Below are 23,588 nucleotides of genomic sequence, written 5' to 3'. Positions count from 1 at the left end.
TTACACCTATCAACCCGACAAAATCTTCCACAGGTATACCCACTAATGTTTAATAATATTCAGATTAATCCTGCATCATCCTTGAACATGCTTGGGGTTTCATTTACTCGGGACTTATCTTGGAAAGATCATATTACATCTCTTGTAAAATCTGCTTCCAAGAGATTGGGTGTGCTAAGCCGACTCCGCTCTTTCTTTACCCCTGCACAATTGTTGACTCTATACAGGGGTTTTATCCGCCCCTGTGTGGAGTACAACTCTCATGTGTGGGGAGGCTCCCCACATACAGCTCTTCTCAATAGGGTGGAGTCAAAGGCTTTTCGTCTCATTAACTCTCCTCCTCTTACTGACTCCCTTCAACCTCTGTCTCTTCGCCGCACTGTTGCATCTTTATCTCTTTTCTATCGCTACTTTAATGGTCACTGCTCCTCTGAACTGTCTGCTTGCATTCCTCCACCTCTACGACAGGCGCGTAGCACCCGTCTGGCAGCAAACTCTCATCCCTTTTCTGTCCAACTCTCTAATGCAAGAGTTAACCGTTACTCCCAGTCTTTCATTTATGCAACAGGTCAGCTCTGGAACTGTCTCCCTCTGTCTGTATTTCCTGCTGCCTATGATCTCCAGTCTTTCAAACGCAGTGTGTCCAGGGATCTCAAAATGATCGGATCTTGAATTTGGCTCTCTATTGTATTTTGTTTTTCTCTTGGAGGGAAATGTTACTGCGGGCTCATGGCCTTTGGTTCCTTCTTCCTCGCATTAAAAAAAAAAAAAAACTTGCCTAGCCCCAGGCTCCTACGCTCCTCATAGGGCAACAAAGGATTGGATGATGGATGGATGGATCTGACATAGTACTGCATCAAAGACTTTTATAGAAACTGTACCATCAAGGAAGAATCCAAGGCAACCTGTATTGTTTGGATGTAATATTTTCTCAGAAAAAGGGAAATGAGAACAGTACTAAGGGGAAATTACTCATCATGGAGGGAATGACTAGAGGAGTCCCATAGGGCTCAGTCCTGGCACCAATTATGTTTTTAGTATACATAAATGACACAGACAGTAACACTGGAAACAGAAGCTATCTAAATATGTTTGCTGATGATGCAAAAATACAAAGGGGAATTACTAACACAGAATCTTGCAGAGCACTACAAGAAGAATTAAATAAACTCATGAATGGCGCAATAAATGGCACACAGAATTCAATGTGGACAAGTGTCAAGTAACTAAGTTTGGTAAAAGTGGAAAAAGACCAGACTCGGATTATAAGTTAGGAAGTTCAACCCAAGACATATCAGAAAGTGAGAAGGACCTAGGAGTGATTATCAATAACAGACTATCTCCAGCTGACCACATCAGTGAGAAGGAACAGAACATGTATACATTGCTTCCCAATATGAGAATAGCATTCACATAAATAAATGAAGACATGCTGAGAAAGATCTAACATCATTCATCAGACCTACCCTGGAGTATGCATCAGTAGTCTGGAAGCCTCATCTCAAAGAACACATATATAAGACTGAAAAAGTACAAAGGGCCACTTCAAGATGGGTACCAAGCTTAAGGGATCTAGGCTATGAAGAAACTCTAGAAAAACTGATTCTACCAACACTACAGGAGAGAAGGAAAAGAGACATGATTATGCTATATAAATGCATCTCAGGAAAAGAGAAAATTGACATAAATGAGCATATAAGCTACGGGGAAGCATCAGCAGAGGACACGGCAAAAAACTACATTAAAAGAAGTGATACAGACGTAAAGAAATTCAGTTTCCCAAATAGGGCAATTGATCAGTGGAATGCACTACCGAATGAAATAGTGTGCCAAAACAATTCATAAATTTAAATATATGTAAAATATAAGTGATTTACTGCATGGGACAGTACAAGCTTGGCTCATTCCTGTTAAGATACAATTAAATAAGAAAAATTCGGTAAGTGAACGCGCACACACACACACACACACACACACACACACACACACACACACAATTATATATACATCTCCTTGTTCTGGAGGGGTAACCCAGTGGTGCAACAAACCTTCTGCCACTTTAGTAGATCCCCCCCCTTGCCACAGCCAAGATCAAGCACGGAAACTGGGTAGCCGTCCACCTGTCGATCCCGGATCTGGTCCAGGCAGTAGGAAATGAGGTGACTTTTGATCCAATTGTTGGAGTTGCGCAGGTAAAAGATCCGGCTCCGAGACCTCTCCTTCAGACCTTTCTCTTCAATACTGTTATAGTGACTTGCCACCACCGAACCTAAGGTAACAATATTGGTCAGTTCTGCTATAATCATATCTTAGAGTCATATCTCACTAAACATCCATACCATGCATGGACAAAAATGCTAGTTTTAAGTATGGCAATGCAAATCATTTTTGCTTCTGTTTGAGGAGCTATCAGCACAAACCAACAATCATATCTGACTTCACGGCAACTGAAGAATTCATCAGGAGGTTCCAAGTACAACTATTCATTAACTTATCAGAAACTGAAAACCAGACAACTAAGTGATGTGCTGCATTTGAATTTATATTTTCACTGACAGTAATAACTGAGGCAATGCTGGAGAAAACCCTACCCTTTTTCAATTCTTCACTCCCTCCATTCTTTTAGCTTACCTTCTTCCACATCCCCTTTTTCTGTATCCCTAATGTGCATTCCCATCCTGTTCTCCAACAGTCTGTTCTATCTTCTTCCATCTTTCTTTCTTTTGTTGTTCTTTCACCAAATCTGACTCTTAAGTACTGTGTCTAGGTGGCATATGAGACTTAAATGCATCTATTCATCAGACTTTTATTTACATAATACAGTACACCTTTTCATCCAAATTCATGTTACTGCAACAAACTACTGTATGTCAGTTCTAAAAATATAAAATCAAGGTGTATCCATCCATCCATCATCCAATCCTATGTTGCCCCATGAGGAGAACCAAAGCCCATGGCTAGGCAACTTGGTCCTGATTAAGATGGGAGTAACCAGCCTCACTCATCCCTGAGTGGCATTACATGAGAAATAAACCCCAACCATCCCTTGGATATACACCCACACAGGATCAAACTGATTGGAGTGTCTTAATTACCCACTAAACCACCAGGCGCCACAATCTGGTTATATGGTTAACATCCAGCATAGTAAATGGTTCTGTGGTGTACAGGAAACCATGTCTTGTAGAGTCACCTATAGGCAGAAGGAAGAAGAAAGAGTGAAGGAAGGAAAGATAGAAAAGGGAGTCTAAAGGCACCCATAAGCAGAAGGAAGAGTAAAGAATGAAGGAAAGAAAGACAGATGAGGAAGGAAGGAGGAGAGGAAAGGGCAGACACCCAAAGCAGCACTACATGGAACGAATGGATGGTAAGCGCCCCCACCTACCACCACAAAACCATGGTGTAATACATATTAAAACATTCCTAAGAAACAGAGTTACAAAGTATTCTATGCCACTTAATATACAGCCCATATCTAAACAAAAAACTTATCTAAAATACATAGTTGTTCAATATATATATATATATATATATATATATATGGATAGGGTGATGAGAGAAGTAAAAACATGAGTAATGGAGAGAGGGAAGACATTGGTAATGAATGGTGATGGATGGAATATCTCAAATTTGTCGTACGCTGATGATCCAGTACTGCTTGCAAGTACCGGACAAGAACTTGGTAGGATATGCAGAGTTTTGCTGAGGTCTGTGAGCATCGAGCCTTGAGAGTAAATGTAGAAAAGAGTAAATTGATGGTTACTGAGAGAGAAGGTGACTCCCAGTGCGATGTTATAGTGAATGGAGAGAGACTGGAATTGGTGAGTTCAAATACCTGGGTACAGTGATAGAAAAGAGAGGAAAACGTGCAAAAGAAGTTGAAAGTTGAGTGACACAGGGAAGAAAAGTAGCTGGTGCAATGAAGGCCTTGATAAGAAACAGAGGCTTGAGTGTTGCAGCTGAACGAGGCTTACATGATGGAGTGTTACTGCCAACTTTAACATGTGGATGGGAGACTATGGTGTGGCATGAAAATGAAAAGTCAAGAGTGAGAGCAGTGGAGATGGGACTGCTGTGGAATGTATGTGGAGTACAGAAGGTGGACAGGATACGAAATAATGTGATTCGTGAAAGATGTGGAGTGAGGAAGTCGGTGGACACCAGAATCAAAGAGAGTGTACTGAGATGGTATGGTCATGTGGAGAGAATGGATAACAATCCAATAGGCCACGCTTCCATTCACTCATCATTCAAGCCCCTGGAATCCTTGCTCTATCAGATACGCCAAAAACATTCACCACGTTCTGTAGCTTCACGTATCGTATCCGACAGAGTCAATCCAGACGCTGCCACGATAAAAAGGAGTGCCAAAAATCCCTGATCATGCATATCTCCTCACAAAATTCATCCAGCCAGCTCGATCTCCTGTCAGTTCCCTAGCCTCACCGACTTCCAAACCTCTCTTCCTCACACATTCATCCACCATATCTCTCCACCTTCTCCTTGGCCTACCTTGCCTCCTCCCTCCTTCAAATTCGCTCAGATATACCTTCTTCACCACTATACTGTTATCCATTCTCTCCACATGACCATACCATTTCAGTACACTCTCTTCAATTCTGATGTCCACCGACTTCCTCACTCCGCATCTTTCACGAATCACATCATTTCGTATCCTATCCACCCTCTGTCCTCCACATACATTCCTCAGCAGTCCCATCTCCACTGCTCTTACTCTTGACTTTTCATTTTCATGCCACATCATAGTCTCACATCCATATGTTAAAGTTGGCACTAACACTTCTTCATGTAAGCCTCGTGCAGCTGCAAAACTCAAGCCTCTGTTTCTTATCAAGGCCTTCATTGCACCAGCTACTTTTCTTCCTTGTGTCACTCTACTTTCAACTTCTTTTGCACATTTTCCTCTCTTTTCTATCACTGTACCCAGGTATTTGAACTCTCTTACCAATTCCAGTCTCTCTCCATTCACTGTTACACTGCACTGGGAGTCACCTTCTCTCTCAATAACCATCACTTTACTCTTTTCTACATTTACTCTCAAGGAACGACGCTTACAGACATCAGCAAAACTCTGCACTAGCCTACCAAGTTCTTGTCCGGTACTTGCAAGCAGTACTGCATCATCAGCATACGACAAATTTGAGATATTCCATCCATCACCATTAATTACCAATGCCATCCCTCTCTCCATTATTCATGTTTTCACTTCCCTCATCACCCCATCCATATATACATTGAACAACCATGGGGACATCACACAACCTTGTAGCACGCCCACACTGATTGTGAACCATTCACTTAGATGCCAATTAACCCTGACACATGCTTCACCACCATCATAAAAACTCGACGGCACCTAACAGCTTACCCTCTACATCGTACATGCACAAAACTTTCCACAATCCTTCTCTGTCCACTTTGTCATATGCTTTTTCCAGATCCATGAATGCCATAAACACCTTATGGTCCTTCTCATGAGCCTTCTCTACTATCTGTCTCGCTGCAAGTATTTGGTCTACACATCCTCTGCCACTCCTACAGCCACCCTGTTCATCACTCACTAGGACTCCTGATATCTCTCTTACTTTCTCTGTAATAATTCTTCCATATACCTTCCCTACCACATTCAGTAAGCAAGCTTATGGCATTATAATTCTTACACTCACTTTGTTCACCTTTATTTTTGTGCAGGGGTACAATCACAGCCTTTTTCCACTTTGCAGGCACAGTTTCATTCATCCATGCCTTCTTACATATCTCCAATAAGCACTTCATTCCACTCTCTCCACTACACTTAAGCATTTCTGCATACACCTCATCAACCCCAGCTGCTTTCCCATTTTTCAGCCATTTCACAGCGTTCTTTACCTGTGTGAGTGTCACGTCTCCTGGCACTGCATTCCTTCTCCGCACACCCCCAAAACCAATCATGTTTACAACCGCTCTGCTCTCTCTATTCCCATTCATCAGGCTTTCAAAATATTCTTTCCATCTGATCCTTACTTCATCTCCATGAGTTAGTAACCTACCACCTGCATCCTTCACACCATCACATTTCTTTCCGCTTTCACTTCTACATTTCCGCACCTCTTTCCAGAATAACTTTCTATTTTCAGAGTAGTTAGCATTCATTTTTCTTCCTAGATCCTCATTTACCTCCTCCTTTTTCCTCTTCACTAGTCTCTTTACGTGCTTCTTGCTCTCAGCATATTCAGTTCTTATTTCAACTGAACCCCTATCCTGTAACCACTTTAGCCACTTCTTCCTCTTTTCCTCCATCGCTCTCTTTACCTCCTCATCCCACCATGCCGTACCTTTCTTCTTTGTTGTTACTCTTGCCACACCACATACCACTTTAGCATTCCTAACTAAGCAATCTCTATATGCATTCCACAGTCTGTCCAGATCCATTTCATTCCAATTCAGTAATTCTAACTCGTCCTCTACTTTGGTTCTGTATTCATCTGCCATTTCTTTGATCCACAGCTTCTCAACTTTCAGTCTTTCTCCCTGACTGCTTCTCTCTCTCCTGATCCACCTCACTCCTTTCAGTTTGATCTTGCATACCACAATCATATGATCTGACAGACCTCCACATCGTCCTCTCACAGCCCTCGTATCAGCAACCATTCCCATCATCGACCTCTCTACGAGCACGTAATCAATCAGGCTTCTTTCAACACGATCCCCGTTCCCTCTATACCATGTATATTTATTTGCATCTCTGTTTGAAATACAAGTTACAAATGCACAACCTCCTCTCTTGACACCTATCTTTTAGTCTTTTCCCATTATCATTTTCTCCTAGTACTCCATAGCAACCCATTATGTCATCCTCAAGACCAGAGCCTACTCTTCCATTCATATCCCCCATCACAAACACTTTATAGCTCCTGGGCATTTCTCCCACTACTTCACCCAGCTCATCCCAAAACCTGTCTTTCTCTCTCTCACTCCTGTCCTCACATGGTGCATTTGCTACAATCACTGCCACTTTCACCTTCTCAAACTTGAACTCGACATACATACATCTCGCACTAACACATTTGTAGTCTCTCATTCCCCTCTGCCACACCTCATTCATCAACAAAGCAACTCCTTCCTTGCATCTTCCTCACCCATTCATTCCCGATTTTACACATTTCACACCCTCCCACTCCTCCACTTCACACCCTTTCATCTTTGTTTCACACAATGCCATCACAGCATATCTCGCACTCTTGAACACATTCACCACTTCCACCCTCTTGCTCTCCTCATTCACACCTCTCACATTCCACATGGCCACGGGAGGCTGCCCACTTGGATGGGGCCCTGGGCAGGTATTGGGCCCTCCGAGGCTCTCTGAAACAACTGCTATGATTCAGTGATTTTGGATAGGGGAATCTGGGGGACACTTATACCTGCCAGACACCCCAGTTATATCGTTACCACCCAGCGTAGTAAATGGTTTCCTGGGTACAGGAAACCATTTGGCTTGTCACTCAGTGTAGAGATCATATGGCATCTCTACATTATATATATATATACAGGTAACTCGCACGGAACACGTGGGTTTCGTTCCTACCGTGCCGTGTTAGGTGCGAAATCGCGTACAGTATATTTAAACTACTCCGTATTTTGCTCCCTAGACCCCCCAAATGTGTTGTTTTGCTGTTATCTGTCACTGGTAATCACTAGAAAGCACTTTAAGTGGTTAGAAGGTTTATTTAATGTTATAACTCACAAATACAGTACTCCAGAGCAAAACTGCAACACACAAATACTGTACGTAAACACAAGGAAACATTCCGACGCCGATCATAGGTAATCATATAAATCAGGTTAACTGGTACAAGTGCTTTAACTTACAAGTACATACCAGAACAGTACATATTTAACTTAGAAATGCAGTACTGTGATATCGAATGATTTCAGTACATAATCTGTTAGGAATGGCTGGAAAAAAAAAAATGTTATGAATACATTTTCACCTTTTTGATATATGTTTATGGTAGTTTCGAGTTATTTTTTACGTTATCGTTGTGCCCATGCTTGGAAAAGGGAGCGAAAGAGTTGAATTTTCAGTCCTAAATGAGAAAACTGCACGTCCTCCAAGGCTAGACTCTGCCACGGGAGAATAAAGTGGACGGTCAGTCCGATTAGCAATAAGGAAGTTGTCACAACTTCCAGCTCCCACACCACGAGAATGGCTAAAAATAGAATCGTAATGCAATTTCAGAACTAACAATAAGTCTAATTATTACGAATACAGATACAAAGCAGAAATAAATACGTTTACAGACGGGGAAAACGTACTTCTTCCGTCATAACATGTTCATCTTTCTCTATCATTGTACGTTCATCTTTATCATTTTACCTTGTTATTTTCGCAATATATATTGCTGTCTCATAAACAGGGTGGTTGTTTGTGTTTTGCAAGGGAGGAAAATGATTGTATTTTCTGTTTGGGTCGAGATAATGGGTGTAACTATGTGTGGTTAGGCATGGCCACGAGCGAAAAAATTGTACATCCACTCATCACGATAGCAGGTGGTGAACTGACAGATGATACATGAGAGGGTGAAGTCAAGGTCAGTCTCATGTCCCAGATTTTCGTTCACTTCCCGAAAGATTTCATAGTTTTCTACAAGTTGCATTGCATCAAATGATCCAAACCATTACAGCAAACCTGAGCAAATAGGTAAAGATACCAAGACACATAATGTATTTTTCTCTTATTATAAGTCTTTAACGAACAAACAAAAAAGGCAATATTCCGACGCCGATCATGGGTAATCATATAAATCAGGTTAACTGGTTACAAGGCTTTATTTAATGCTTTAATTGCTTACAAGTACATACCAGAACAGTAAATATTTAACTTACAAATACAATACTGTAGAAAAGCAGTACAGTAAGAGTTTAACGAACAAACAAAAAAGGCAATATTCCGACGCCGATCATGGGTAATCATATAATTCGGGTTAACTGGTTACAAGGCTTTATTTAATGATTTAACTTTATTTAAGTGCTTACAAGTACAGTACATACGAGAACAGTAAATATTTAACTTACAAATACTGTACAGTACTATGGAAAAAACGAACAAATAAAAAAGGCAATATTCTGACTCCTATCAGGTAAACTGGTTATAAGACTTTATTTCTTGCTTTAACGTTATTTAATAGTACTTTAAGTTGCACATAAACTTACCAGAACAGTACAGTACTGTAAATATTTAACTTACAAATACTGTGCTACTGTACTCGGGAATGTCTCACTCACTGAATAATTTCCCGCCTAGATCGTCACGTAATCAAAGCAAACCACGCGCTGCGGTGACGTTCGAGGATTTGATCTTTCAAAGGCCTCTCCTGCGTTAATTTGTAGTTTTCATAATGGTTTTTTAATCTTATGTTGCCTTATATGTATCCCAGCCCTTACCGTGTATACTGTAATTGCGAGCGCATTCCGTGAGATCGTGTTCCGTGCAAGTTACCTGTGTATATATATATATATATATATATATATACACAGAGATAGCCCGATTATCCGGGCTATATGGTGTTAAGGGATGCCCGATTAGTCCGAAAGCACGATTAATCCGCCGGAAACAAAACACAAGTACTGTACTGTACAGTTTGACTGATTTATTTACCGGCAAATGTACACTTTAAGTACCAGAAAGACCTTTCCAGTTCAAAGTATATTCCTGCAGCTAGTTTCAGAATTTTTCAGACTATATTCAGTTTGGTAAATTACATTTTCTTACTGAAAGATTTCCTCCCTGTTATTATCGTCACGTTCTAAAGCTGTACCTACGACTGTTTCCAGCACAATGGACGAAACTCATCGTACTCATATGTGGACTTTGTTTCCCAACTTCCCAACTGAAGATTAGGTTAGCTTAAATTATCAGGTGCAGTTAAGCTGGGTTAGGCCAGGTTTAAATACTTAGATTAGAATAGTGTCTTCTGCCATTACGTTAACGAATCAAACAAAGAGTTGTCACACCAGGACAGCTAAAAACAGTGGGGAAACAGATTTAACAAGAAATGTTTATTTACCAACCCAGAAATAATCAGAAAAATATAACAGACTATCAGGATGAACTGATTTGGTAAGGTGCTTTTACTGCTTACAGCAAAGCGTATGTTTACCCCCCCTCAATATTTGTGAGTTCAGAAATTTGTATGCTACCGTGGCAGACCTTGGAACCATTTTTTCAAAGTTATAAAGTCAGTTTCTTTATCTTACAGATGTGAAAAGACTCGTCTGGTACACCTGACTTTTTCCCCTCCTCCCCAAACCCATCTTGTGATTTGCTATGATTCGTGAAAGAATTAATAAAATTTGGGAGCATGTTACATAAAATTAGGGTGCATGTTACTTTAGCATTTAAACATATCGGCGAAAACATCTGGGATGAAAGGACCGCCAGGCTGTTTGGGATGGTAGGGTATGGTCGTGTAAACATACCAGTGACCTTTGTTCCCTTCCCATAATTGTTCACAGTTTTTATGACTCTCCCTAACTCAACGTCACTGACATCGGTACAGTAAAGCATTGTTCAAGGCTGGCAGCCATGAAGGGGGTTAATGGAATACATTACTGTTTGTATCAATACTCTCTCTTTCACACATACACAAACGAACAAAAGAATGTGGAATAAATGTACACTTAACTGTAAGAAGCAGAAATAACTGTATGCTCTGTCCGTCCGAAATGTGTTGGGAAGAGATATCGAACGAAGAATGTGGAATTGAATGCCACCTTACGAGAACACATGAGATGAAAGTATTTTTTCTTGTTAATAAACATTTTTGTTCCATTTTGTCCCCTATCATTGTGAATCTCATAAATTTTTGTCCAAGCATACACCCTAATAACCTTACCAATTCAATTCATATTCCTCTAGTTTGTTTTCTGTATTTTTCTGTCTATTTTGAGGGTGGTACATTACCTTTCGCTGAAAGATTTCCTCTCTTATTATCATAAGTTCCTTAAGCCTTACCGACGATTGTTTCCAGCATAATGGAAGAAACTTACTCATATTTAGGGTGCATGTTACATTAGCATTTAAACATATCGGCGAAAACATCTGAGATGAAGTGGCAGGCCACCTGACTGTTTGGGATGGTAGAGTAGGGTCGTGTAAACATACCAGTGACCTTCGTTCCCTTCCCATAATTGTTTGCAGTTTTTTATAGCTCTCCCTAACCCAACATCCCTGACACCGGTAAAGAAAAGGATTGTTCGAGGCTGGCAGCTATGATGGGGTTAATGGAATGCATTATTGTTTGTATTAATACTCTCTTTCACACATATAGTACACTTAAGAACGAACAAAAGAATGAACAGTAAATGAGGAAGAAATAACTATGCTCTGTCGGTCCAAAATGTGTTGGGAAGCGCGATATCTAATGAAGAATGCAGAACTCAATGCTAACTTATGAGAACACATGAGATGAGTATTTTTTTTTTTTTTCTGATTAGCAGACATTCTTGTTCCATTTCGTTCCCTAAAATTGGGAAACCCAGTACTCTTCGTCTAAGCATACTTCACCAATTCACTTCATATTCCTCCAGTTTGCTTTCTGTGTTTTTCTATTTTGAGGGTTGTAAATTACCTTCTCTTGCTGAAAGATTTTCCTTTTTATTATCATGTTCTTTAAGCCGTACCTACGATTGTTTCGAGCATAATGGAAGAAACTCATCATACACAAAAGTGGATTTAGTTTCCCAATTTCCCAACTGAAGCCATGGTTAGGTCAGGTTAGGTTAAATTATTAAGTAGTTAGGCAAGGTCAGGCTAGATCAGGTGTATCAGTTGCCTCACCAAATTCCACCCTACCACCCTTGTGATCGAGTTGTGAGCAGGAGGTGTGGGTGAGGGCAGGGTGAACATACTCTCTCTGGTTTACCCATGCCTCACTCCCTAGCAACTGGATGCTTGCTGTTTAAACCGGAGCTATCATACGGATAATTCGATGTATTAACTGTACCACTGAACCATTTGGTCATGGCACGGATATACCAAAAGCTGGATAATCGAGCTTCCATCCATCATCCAATCCTACATTGCCCCATGAGGAACGTCCACTGCATATATATATATATATATGTATATACATACAGTGGAACGCCGGAATTCGTACGCCTCTCTACTCATACAACTCGGTTTTTGTACAGCTTTTTCGCCCAAAAATTGCACCAGTTTTCGTACAGTGACCCGTTATTCACACTAAAAGATGCGGCGTCGTAGGTGCCACGTGGTCGCCAGTCTGGCTTTGTCTTCCGCCAGCTATGCATCAGTCATACAGGCTCAATTAAACTTTGTGATGACTTACATATTTTCGTTAGAAAATTGTACATTATCATGGGCCCCAAGAGATTAGTGAGTCAGCTGCAGCTAAATGTAATGCAGTGAGAATAACAACTGAGCTGAAAAAAAGAACTTATTGCAAAGTTTGAAAGTGGAACCCGTGTCTCCGATCTTGCCATTCATTATAGTATGGCGAAATCTACCGTTTCATCCATACTAAAGAACAGATTAATGCGAATTACATAGCTTCATATGGGAAAAAAAAAATCGGTTTTCAAACAATTCGCAACTCGTGCAGCCTCCATGAACGAATTGTGTACGAATTCAGGGGTTCTACTGTATATATAGAGTAATCCCTCTAATATCCGAACGCCCAATATCTGAACATCCCCACTAACCGGACATAATTGTCCCGGGATCCATTACAGTATTCCCAAAATGGTCCGAAAAAAAAAAAAAAAAAAAAAAAAAATGGGGGGGGGGGAAACCCCCCCCCCCCCGTAATTTGCATTTGGCACGCGGGGTGCGGGACAGCTTTGTTGTGGTGCGTCATTCCTCCGACGTTCACTAGAGCACCCCTGCATCCTCCCCACTTTCTGCCTGTCTCTCGTCGCAAGTGAACGCTCGTCGTCATGGCTGCTCACGTGCTCGCTTTTCTGGTGGTGCCTTACCTGCTGCAGGCACTCCTGCTGCTCTCGTGCCTCTCCTTTGTGTGTGTGATAATGGCCCCGCCGCCTGAGAAGAGGAAGAGAGTGGTGTTGACTCTGGAGAAGAAACGGGAGATACTGGAGAAAGTAGACGTGGGGTGGTCTTCTTCCTACATCCTCCGCGAGTTCAACCTGGCCCGATCTACTTTGTTTGATATTGAGAGATCCCGAGACAAACTCATGCAGTACACGGCTGACTTCTCATCGAGAAGCAAACGCAACGTGGAGAGGAAGGTGATGTTTACTCCAAAGTTTGCTGAAGTCAACTGCTCCAAGTTGATTTGGTATCGACAGCAACGTGCTGCTGGTGTGATGGTACGTGGTACGGAGCTGAAGGCTGCTGCTGAGAAGTTTGCCAGGCTTCACAATGCCCTAGACTTCAAGGCATCCGAAGTAAGGCATGGCCTTACCAACCGTATGGCTCATGGCGAAGCTTTGGACGCTAATGAGGATGGAGTTGACGAGTTCCAGCACAAGGTGAAGGGCTTGATCGACAGGGAGGGCCTCACTCTTGGTCGAGTCTACAAAGCTGACGAAACTGGTTTATTCTATCGCTCTTTGCCAACGAACACTCTAGCCGAGGAGACGGAGAAGCGTGTACCTGGGAGCAAGCTCTCCAAGGAACAGATATCTGCTTTGTGTTGTACCAATGCTAACGGCATGCACCGACTTAAGCCCGTTATTGTTGGCCGCGCAAAGCAGCCTCGGTGTCTTCATGGGGTGATGGATGTCCTTCCTGTCGTCTGGTACCATTCTTTGAAGGCATGGTTTACAGCCCAGATCTTCAAAGACTGGTTCCACCGCCATTTCATCAAGAGGTCATACATTACCAGACGGAGAAACTGGGAATCCCATGCGACCAGGTAAAGGCCCTCCTTCTCCTCGACAATGCACCTGCCCACCCGTGCAACATGGACTTGGTGGCTGAGAATGGCCGCATTAGGTGCATGTTTCTGCCACCTAATACGACTGCTCTCATCCAACTAATGGACCAAGGAGTGATACTGGCAATGAAGAGGCTGTACCAAAGGAAGTTCCTGGATGAGGTGATGGTTGTTCTCGAGGACGAGGACGAGCACAGGGAGGGACGGGACACGCAAGGCCAACGGACTTTGGAAAACCTTCGCCGCTACAACATCAAGTCTGCAATCTACAACTGGGCCAGTGCATGGAAGGAAATCCCTGTCAAGACTCTAGAAAATGGCTGGTCTCGTCTGCTTCTCGGAACGGATGTGGAAAACGATTTCCTAGGTTTTGACGTGGATGACTTCCATGCACGTCTACATATGCATGGCGACGATGTTGATGTGGACGACGTGCGTGAGTGGCTGGATGACGACGAGGGAGATCCTGGGTATCAGACCCTGTCTGATATCGAGATAGCATCTTCAGTTGCAGGTGTCAGTACCCAGCTTGAAGAGTCCGACGAGGACGGCGACGATGATGCGGACTCCTCTCAGCATGACACAACTCCAGCCATCCCCAAGCTGAGTGCACTCCGGGAACACCTAGAGTTCGTTCTCGACTACCTGGAACACCCGGACTGCGACAGGGAGATGGGGCCCTTGGGACTTGTGAAGGAAGTGCGTGCTTTCAGACAGCGTATCATTAACCGTCAGAATCGTCGTTCCTTGCGTCAATCAACGATTGACAGTTTTTTCAGGCAGTGCATCATTAACCGTCAGAAATGTCGTTCCTTGCGTCAATCAACCATTGACAGTTTTTTCAGGCCCGTGACCCCCGCTGTGCCCAGCCCTGGCTCCACTCTGTTGCCTCCCCAAGACAGGCCCCCATGCTCCGAGCCACAGCCCAGCACATCAGCCACGGTGGAGTCACCACTCGATGTGAGTTTGCATCTGTCTTCAGAGTCTTCTGCAGTGGGTACGCCATCACCACGACCCAGCAACGCACCCCTAGGTCACCTGCCAGTGATACTCTCAGACTCTGACAGTGAATAGACGCCAAGAACTTCTCCACTAGACCACATGGGAATTTACAGTGTTGTGCAGTGAAAAAAACAGTGCATTGTGTTAAGGATTTACAGTTGTGAGTGAAAAGACAAACAATTTTTGGACTAAATTTAACGTAAATAGACTTGTGTGATTTTGCTTTAGAAAATGGTTTGAAGAGTGGAAAGACTTAAAGTGCAGTGTGCAACACTTATTATGTTACAATGGAGCATAAGTTAGACAAGAGTGCACACTGTGAAGAGAATGGACTTCTGAGTGCGAATGACTAAGTTCAGTGCAAGACTTCATGAACAGTGTACTGCAAGTGCTTCAGGAAATCCTTCTTACTGTCAGAGTCTGACAGGAGGCGGTTATTCATCGAGATGGCCATGGCTTGCTGTAAGTAGGCAGAATGTTTCATACTGTACTCTACTGTATTTTCCATACTATACTTACATCAAACACCACATTTCACTCTTTTATGTCCCTTATTGGTGTGAATATGCTGTGTCTTCGGTGCTATGCATGTGCAATAGGGAGGTGTTTTTCTGAGTTAGGCTAGGTTAGGGTCCATAACTACCAGTCCAGGAGCCAGGGACTTGTAAGTACCCAGAATGTTGAATATTGTATGAACCTACCTCAAAAACCTTTTCATGCTTCTTTTGCATTTATTTCAGTCTTTTATGTGCCTTATTGGTGTGATTTGGGTCTTAAATAGGTGCTATGCATGTCCAGAGGGAATTGTATAGGTGTTTTTCTGAGTTAGGGTCCATAAGTACAAGTCCATAAGCTGGGGCCCAATATCCGAACAGGACCACTATCCAGACCTGCCTATGGCTCTATTACGTCGGATATTGGAGGGATTACTGTATACAGTATATATACTGTATATATATATAGATAGATAGATAAATAGACAGATAGATAGATAGACAGATATATGTAATGGTTGCTGATATTAGGGCCGTGAGAGGACGATGTGGAGGTCTGTAAGGTCATATGATTGTGGTAGGCAAGATCAAGTTGAAAGGAGTAAGGTGGACCAGGAGAGAGAGGAGCAGACAGGGAGAAAGACTGAAAGTCGAGAAGCTGAGGATCAAAGAAATGGCAGATAATTACAGGAGCAAAGTAGGAGAGGAGTTAGGATCAGTGAATTGGAATGAAATAGATCTGGAAGCCTGTGGGAGTAGTGATTGGTTAATAAGGAATGCTAAAGTGGTGTGTGGTGTGGCAAGAGTAACAACAAAGAAGAAAGGTACAACATGGTGGAACAAAGAGGTTAAGAGAGCAGTGGAGGAAAAAAAGAAGAAGTGGCTAGAGTGGTTACAGGACGGGGGTTCAACTGAAATAAGAACTCAATATATTGAGAGCAAGATGCACATGAGGAGACTAGTGAAGAGGAAAAAGGAGGAGGTAAGTGATGATCTACCAAGGAACATGAATGCACACTACTCTGAAAATAGGAAGTTATTCCACAATGAGATGCAGAAAAGTAGATGTGACATCAGAATGAAATATGAAAGTGTGAAGAATGCAGGTGGTAGGTTATTAGCCCATGGGGATGAAGTACAGACTAGACGGAGAGAATATTTTGAAAGCCTGATAAATGACAACAGAGAGGGCAGAGCGGCTGTAAACATGATTGGTTTTGGGGATGTGCAGAGAAGGAATGCAGTGTCAGGAAATGTGACACTCACACAGGTGAAGAACACTGTGAAGCAGTTGATAAATGGGACAGCAGCGGGGGTTGATGAGGTGTATGCAGAGATGATTAATGCTAGTGGAGAAAGCAGAATGAAGTGCTTGCTGGAGGTAGGTAAAACGGCATGGATGAGTGAAACTGCCCCAGCAGTGTGGAAAAGGTTGTGACTGTACCACTGTACAAAAATAAAGGTGAGCGTAGTGAGTGCAAGAATTATCGTGGAATAAGTTTATTGAGTGTGGTAAGGAAGGTATATGGAAGAATTATTAAAGAGAAAGTAAGAGTGATAACAGAAGTCCTACTGAGTGATGAACAGGGTGGCTTTAGGAGTGGTTGAGGATGTGTGGATCAAATATCTGCGGTAGGACAGATAATGGGGAAGGCTTGTAGCTCCTGGGCATTTCTCCTATTACTTCACACAGCTCATCCCAAAACCTGTCTTTCTCTCTCTCACTCTTGTCCTCACACGGTGCATATTCTACAACCACTGCCACTTTCACCTTCTCAAACTTGAACTTGACATACATACGCCTCGAGCTGACACATTTATAGTCTCTCATTCCACTCTGCCACACCTCATTCATCAACAATGCAACTCCTTCCTTGCATCTTCCTCACCCATTCATTCCCGATCTTACACATTTCACACCCTCCCACTCCTCCATTTCACACCCTTTCATCTTTATAGATATATCTATATATATATATATATATATATATACACATAGTAAACACTCTCTAATTCGGATTAATTGGGGGGAACCCCCATGTTGAAATATCCGAAAATCCGAATTATCAGAGCTCATGCCTGCCCTTGTCCCACCACGCTCACTAAAACATGGCTTTTTCACAAAAACACAGAACAGTACATTATATCATTCTCTTTATACTAAAACAGTGCAAAATAATATAAATAAAATACAGTAAGACCTCACTATAACGGATTAATTGGGGCCCAAGCCATTCCAAAAAATAGGAAATTCCGATAAAAGTGACATCCGAACTTCCCCCTGCTAACCCGGACTTTGGTAGAAAGATAGCTGCGATTATATCGGCATATGCTCCAAAGGCAGGATTGGATGAAGCAGAGAAAGATAGATTTTGGGATGATTTAATAGGTGTAGTGGGTGGTATGCAGGATGATGAGATAGTGATTTTGGAAGGGGACTTAAATGGTCATGTAGGTGAAGCAGCACATGGTTATGAAGGAGTGCATGGGGGATGTGCGTATGGTATAAGGAATGCAGAAGGGGAAAGGATACTCGAGTTTGGGGAGGCAACGGACGTGATCGTGTGCAACACATATTTTAGGAAAAGAGACAGTAGGTTAATTACGTATGAGTCTGGGGGAAATAGCAGTCAGATAGATTATTTTCTGGTTAGGAGGGCCGATAGGAGGTTAGTGAGGGATGTTAAAGTTATAGGAAGTGAGGAGTGTGTGCAGCAGCACAAACTACTGATTTGTGATATGGTGCTTAAAGAACAAGTGATGAAAAAGAGGACTTATGTACCTAGGAGGAAAATATGGAAGCTGAAAAACCAAGTAGTAAGGGATGCCTTCTATAGCGAGTTGAGGAGAGTGGTGGCTGAACAGGGAGCTGTAGACAGAGGCGTTAATGAACAGTACAGAGCCCTCAAGAACAATTTCTTAAGAGTTACTGATGTAACATGCGGTTGGACAAGAGGACCACCAAGACATAAAGTAACTTGGTGGTGGGATGAGGGTGTAGAAGCTGCAGTTAAGGAGAAAAGAAGGCTTTTCCGGGAATGGAAGAAGGGTGGTAGCAAAGAGGAATATTTGGCTGCCAAGCGTGGGGCTAGAAGAGAGGTACTGTATACAGGGCAAAGTCTGAGTCACAGAGACTATTACTTGATAACCTAAACCATGGGGAAAGGAAAAATATGATATTTAGGGTGGCAGGTCAAGTGAAGAGGGATAATCGGGATATTATAGGTGAGCAGTGTGTGAAGAATGATGAAGGAAGGGTAGTGGTGAACAATGAAGATATTAAAGATGCATGGAGAGAGCATTATAAAAGGTTGTTGAATGAGGAGTTTGACTGGGACAGGGAAGGTTTGGAGCCAGCAGATCCAGTGTCTGGCCCTTGGCGTTTGATTGATGCTGCTACTGTGAGTGAGGCAATAGGCAGGATGAAGGTGGGGAAGGCAGCAGGTGTGTCTGGGTTGACTGCCGAAATGTTGAAGGCCTCAGGCGATATAAGGGTGAGTTCAGTCACTGACCTGATAAACAGGATTATTTATGAGTGTGCTGTCCCAGATGATTGGCTGAAGAGTGTAATTGTAAATGTGTATAAAGGGAAGGGTGATGCCCTGGAAAGAGGAAATTATAGAGGTGTAAAGCTTTTAGATTAGATAATGAAGGTAATGGAGAGAGTTTTAGAAGGTATGATTAGAGAAAGAGTGAATATTGATGAGATGCAGTTTGGGTTTATGCCAGGTATGGGGACCACTGATGCTATATTCATTGTTGGACAGCTTCAGGAAAAATATACTGGTAAGAGAAGGGATCTTTATTTTGTTTTTGTTGATTTGGAAAAGGCCTTTGACAGAGTCCCTAGAGAGGTGGTGAAGTGGGCAATGAGAAAGCTTGGCTTGGAGGAGTGGCTGGTTAGGGTGGTTGTGGCTATGTATGTGGGTGCTCACACCCAGGTAAGAGTGAATGGAGATTTGAGTGATGATTTTTCCGTGAATGTTGGTGTGCATCAGGGGTCAGTCTTGAGTCCCATGTTGTTTATCATGGTACTTGAAGCCCTTTCACGTGACTTTAGAAACGGACTCCCGTGGGAGTTGTTGTATGCTGATGATTTGGTGTTGATTGCAGAGAACGAAAGGGAGGCGGAGGAAGATTTAGGAAGTGGAGAGATGGTATGGAGCACAAGGGTTTAAGGGTAAATGCAGATAAAACAAAAGTGATGATATCTAGGGTTGGTGGCGGTACTGTCAAAGACGAGGGAGAGTGGCCATGTGCAGTTTGCCACAAGGGTGTGGGAAGTAATTCCATCTTGTGCGGTGTGTGATAAATGGGTGCATACGAGATGTACTGGTATCAGAGGTAGACTGCAAGATAATGTTGATTTTATGTGTACGGCGTGTCAGGGTGAGCAGGTGGAGATTGTCAGACATGAAAGGATTGAACTTGCTGGTGAATCTCTTGAGTGTGTGGAAGAGTTTGTTATTTGGGAGACATGTTGTGTGCTGGAGGTGGGGCTGGAGCTAGCTCTGTGGCTAGGGTGAGAAATGGTTGGAAGAAGTTCAGGGAGCTCTTGCCTCTCCTGACATTGAGAGGACTCTCCCTACGTGCTAAGGGGTCTTTGTATGCTGCATGTTAGGAGTGTAACGGTGTATGGTAGTGAGACCCGGGCAGTGAAGGAGGAAGATATTCGCCGGCTCAGACATACAGAAATGACAATGATTAGGTGGATGTGCAGTGCGTCCCTGTGTCCAAGGCCTGGAGGGGCTGGGTTTACGATGGAAGAGTTGAGAGGTAGGATGGGACTGGAGTGTATTGGTGTTGTGATGAGGAGACATAGATTGAGATGGTTTGGACATATGGAGAGAATGGGAGATGATAATTGGGTGAGGAAGGTAAGAAGTGTTAATATTGGGGGTGGGATTATGAGGGGTAGACCGAGAAAGACATGGGACGAGGTCATTAAGTGTGACCTCAGGGTTAAGGGACTGAACAGGGAGGCTGCAATGGATCATGCAGCGTGGAAAGCCTCCATTAGGTGACCAAGGCCGATACATGCAAGCATGTTGGAGCCTTTAAAAACGAAACGAAACAAAACGAAACTGGATGATCTCTTTGTTCTGGCTATTCCATAAGTCTATACTTCTGTAAGGAAAACTATATTTCTTGATATCCTTCAATCAGCTTGACTTTTTCAATTTCATTCCGTGTCCTCCTGTTGCTCTCTTATCCCATACAAAAAGATCTTCCTGGTCAATTTTATCTACCCCCATCATGGTCCTAAACACTGCAATCATGTCTCCCCTCTTTCTCCTTTCCTCTAAAGAATGCAAATCCAGCTTTTCCAGCCTCTCTCTGTATGACAGATCTGCCAGACTGGGGACCATCTTGGTTGCTGTTCTTTGTATTCTCTCAATCTTGTTTATATCTCTCTTTTTGTGTGGGGACCATACTACCGCTGTATCATCTAACCTGGGGCAGATCATGGCCACTATCAATTTTTTCATCATCTCCTCACCCATATAATGAAATGCTACTCTGATGTTAGTCGGGAGTTTATACGACTCTCTAACTATCTTGTTAATGTGTTTTTCAGGTGACAAACTATCCTGGCCCAGAACTCCCAAATCTTTCTCTTCTCTCATTTTTGTGATTAATTCATTACCCAACAAATAATTCAGTGATGGCCTCTTGGTACTTTTACCCATTTCCAATATTTTACATTTCTTTACATTAAATTTCATTTCCCAAGTCCAGCTCCAATCATGTATCCTATCCAGATCCTCCTGCAGCATTTTACAATCCTCCTCAACCTCTACCTTCCTCAAGATCTTTACATCATCAGCAAACAGACTTGCATAACTGTTCACTCCATCTACCATATAATTTACGTAAATCAGGAACATTACTGGCGCCAACACCAAGCCTTGACGGACTCCAATTGTTACTTCCCTCCATCCAGACATCCTATCCTTTATTACTGTCCTCATTTGTCTGTCTCTCAAAAAGTCTCTCATCCATTCCAAGAGTTTCCCCTTCAATACTCCTATTTATTCTAGTTTCCACATTAGTCTCTTATGAGGTACCTTGTTGAAGGTCTTCTCTAAGTACACACAATCCACCCAACCATCTCTCTCCTGTACCACGTCAATCGCTCTTGAGTAAAAGCTCAGTAAGTTGGAAACACATGACCTTCCACTTCTGAATCCAAACTGACATTCAGCCAAAATATTCATCTCTTCTAAATATTTTATCCATCTGTCTTTCAGGATTATCTCACACAATTTTGCGACCATGCTGGTCAGGGACTCTGATCTATAATTCAGGGGTTCTTCCCTGTTTCCTCCCTTATAAACTGGTACCACATTTGCCCTCTTCCATTCTTATGGCACTTTCCCCTCTTTCAGAGAACAGACGATTAAACTGCGAATTTTATCCACCAGTTGTTCTCTGCATTCCTTCAGTACCCAATTAGAAATTCCATCAGGTCCTGGGGCTTTCCTTACATCTTGAGTTTCCAGTAGTTTATACACTTCCTGTACCTCCACTTTTATATCTTTTATCACCGGTACATTGCTAATCACTCCCTCCCCTTCCACAAACTCTTTTTCATTAGTGAAAACCGATTGGAAACATTTGTTCAATATTTCAGCTTGCATTGCTGCATCTTTATAGACCTCTCCTTTTACTTTCAGTTTTGGTGATTCCTTCCTTTTGTTTCAGTTTGCCTTTAACATATCTATAAAATAGTTTGGGTTCATCCTTGCAGTGTGTGTGTGTGTGTGTGTGTGTGTGTGTGTGTGTGTGTGTGTGTGTGTGTGTGTGTGTGTGAGAGAGAGAGAGAGAGAGAGAGTTTACCTCTGGAACCTTCACATTCATTTGGCCTTCAAAGTATCACAAGGTCTATACACTTTTCACCTGGCCTCAAGGCCAGAGCAAATAATGGAGATTGAAGATAAGGACTTGAAAATGTAGCCTCAAGGCTGAATCAAGGCTTCAGCCCCATGCCTGGTACCATGACGCAAAATCTTGAGTGTGATATCCTGGACAAACCAAAGCAGAGAGCATGGTAGCAATGCTATACAAAGCCTGGCAGATGTCAGACTTGTACAGGAAAAACAGAAAGAAAGAATGAAGGAAACTCTTACCATAATTATCCTTGGAAGTTTTAATGCCCTTGCTTGAGTAAGATTCAGATTCAGCCATTGTGTCTGTCACTGCTTTACTAGGCTGGATGATGAAGTCTGTGGATGTCTGGCAGCTGGAGACAGCGGTGAAACGATGACTATATATCAATATTTCATGCAAGGAGCTTCACATTTACACATGACCTGAAAAAATAATAAGTTGGTAATTTTAAGAGTTGCATCACACTGTAGCACTCTGGTGGCTAAAGTTCTACAATCTTTGTGTCAAACCATCCAATGAACTTGGATGACGTGATCTGCTTAGCAGAGGAAAGTTATCAATGAATTATCACCAATCATAGGCACTAGCTAGCCAGAAATTCCTCCTGGTCTCACCTGAAGGCTGTCAGCCAAGGGAGTTGCCTAGTGCTACCATGGCTGCTGATTGCCTGGTGTTTTCTGTCATCCTTTTGCTGAACATCACTGTGACCATACCATCCCAAGCAGGCAGCTTTTGAATTTCCCCTTTTTTGGTCTTTTCTGCCTGTATATCGGGATTTATAAAACCCAACCAAATCTCTCTGGAAAGATATTTGCAGTAACACAAATTTTTCAGATCTTTCTTAATGTACTTCCTAAGATTTTATCTCCATTTCCATTAGAAATATTTTATTTGCCAATAACACTGGTTTACAAAAAATTTGAGGCAAGCATGAAATTAGGTGTTCTAACCTAATTTTGGGGTGCTGATTTCAGATTCAAAATCTGTTTTCACTCATCACCTCTAGTTTTTGAGATATACATGTATACATGTATGTACTTGTATACATACAGGCCTAGACCCAAAATATTCATCAAAAATCCATTTACTGTCCTATTTTCTTGGAACTTAGTTTAAAATGCACGCCACAACAAGCTCAAACATGTCAAGCACTACACGCAGAAGGACTGGGGGTCTAGGAGCACTTTCATGCCTGGGAAACACAGTGCCCAAGAAAATCCTCTGATGGACATGAACAAGATGCTTCTTCCCCCTCTTCAAATCAAGCTTGGAGTTATGAAGA

General features: G+C 42.4%; 1 protein-coding gene across 1 annotated transcript in view; it reads right to left on the bottom strand.

Moving 5' to 3' along the window:
- Window positions 1-22,709, bottom strand: part of Rnmt (RNA guanine-7 methyltransferase) — a 113,194-nt gene extending 90,485 nt beyond the window's left edge. Inside the window, exons 1-2 of the mRNA XM_080274426.1 lie at window positions 22,546-22,709; window positions 2,049-2,269 (exon numbers count right to left, since the gene is read on the bottom strand). Coding sequence (XP_080130552.1) covers window positions 2,049-2,269; window positions 22,546-22,603 — 279 coding nt within the window. The 5' untranslated portion in view covers window positions 22,604-22,709. The remainder of the gene's footprint in view (window positions 1-2,048; window positions 2,270-22,545) is intronic.
- Window positions 22,710-23,588: the final 879 nt, after the last annotated feature.

This window comes from Coenobita brevimanus, chromosome 57 (assembly GCF_032717465.1).
Source record: "Coenobita brevimanus isolate Jiangsu-jjx chromosome 57, ASM3271746v2, whole genome shotgun sequence".
Classification (NCBI taxonomy): domain Eukaryota; kingdom Metazoa; phylum Arthropoda; class Malacostraca; order Decapoda; family Coenobitidae; genus Coenobita; species Coenobita brevimanus.
Note: the sequence above shows the minus strand (reverse complement) of the source record. Positions and strands in the feature narration are given on the sequence as shown.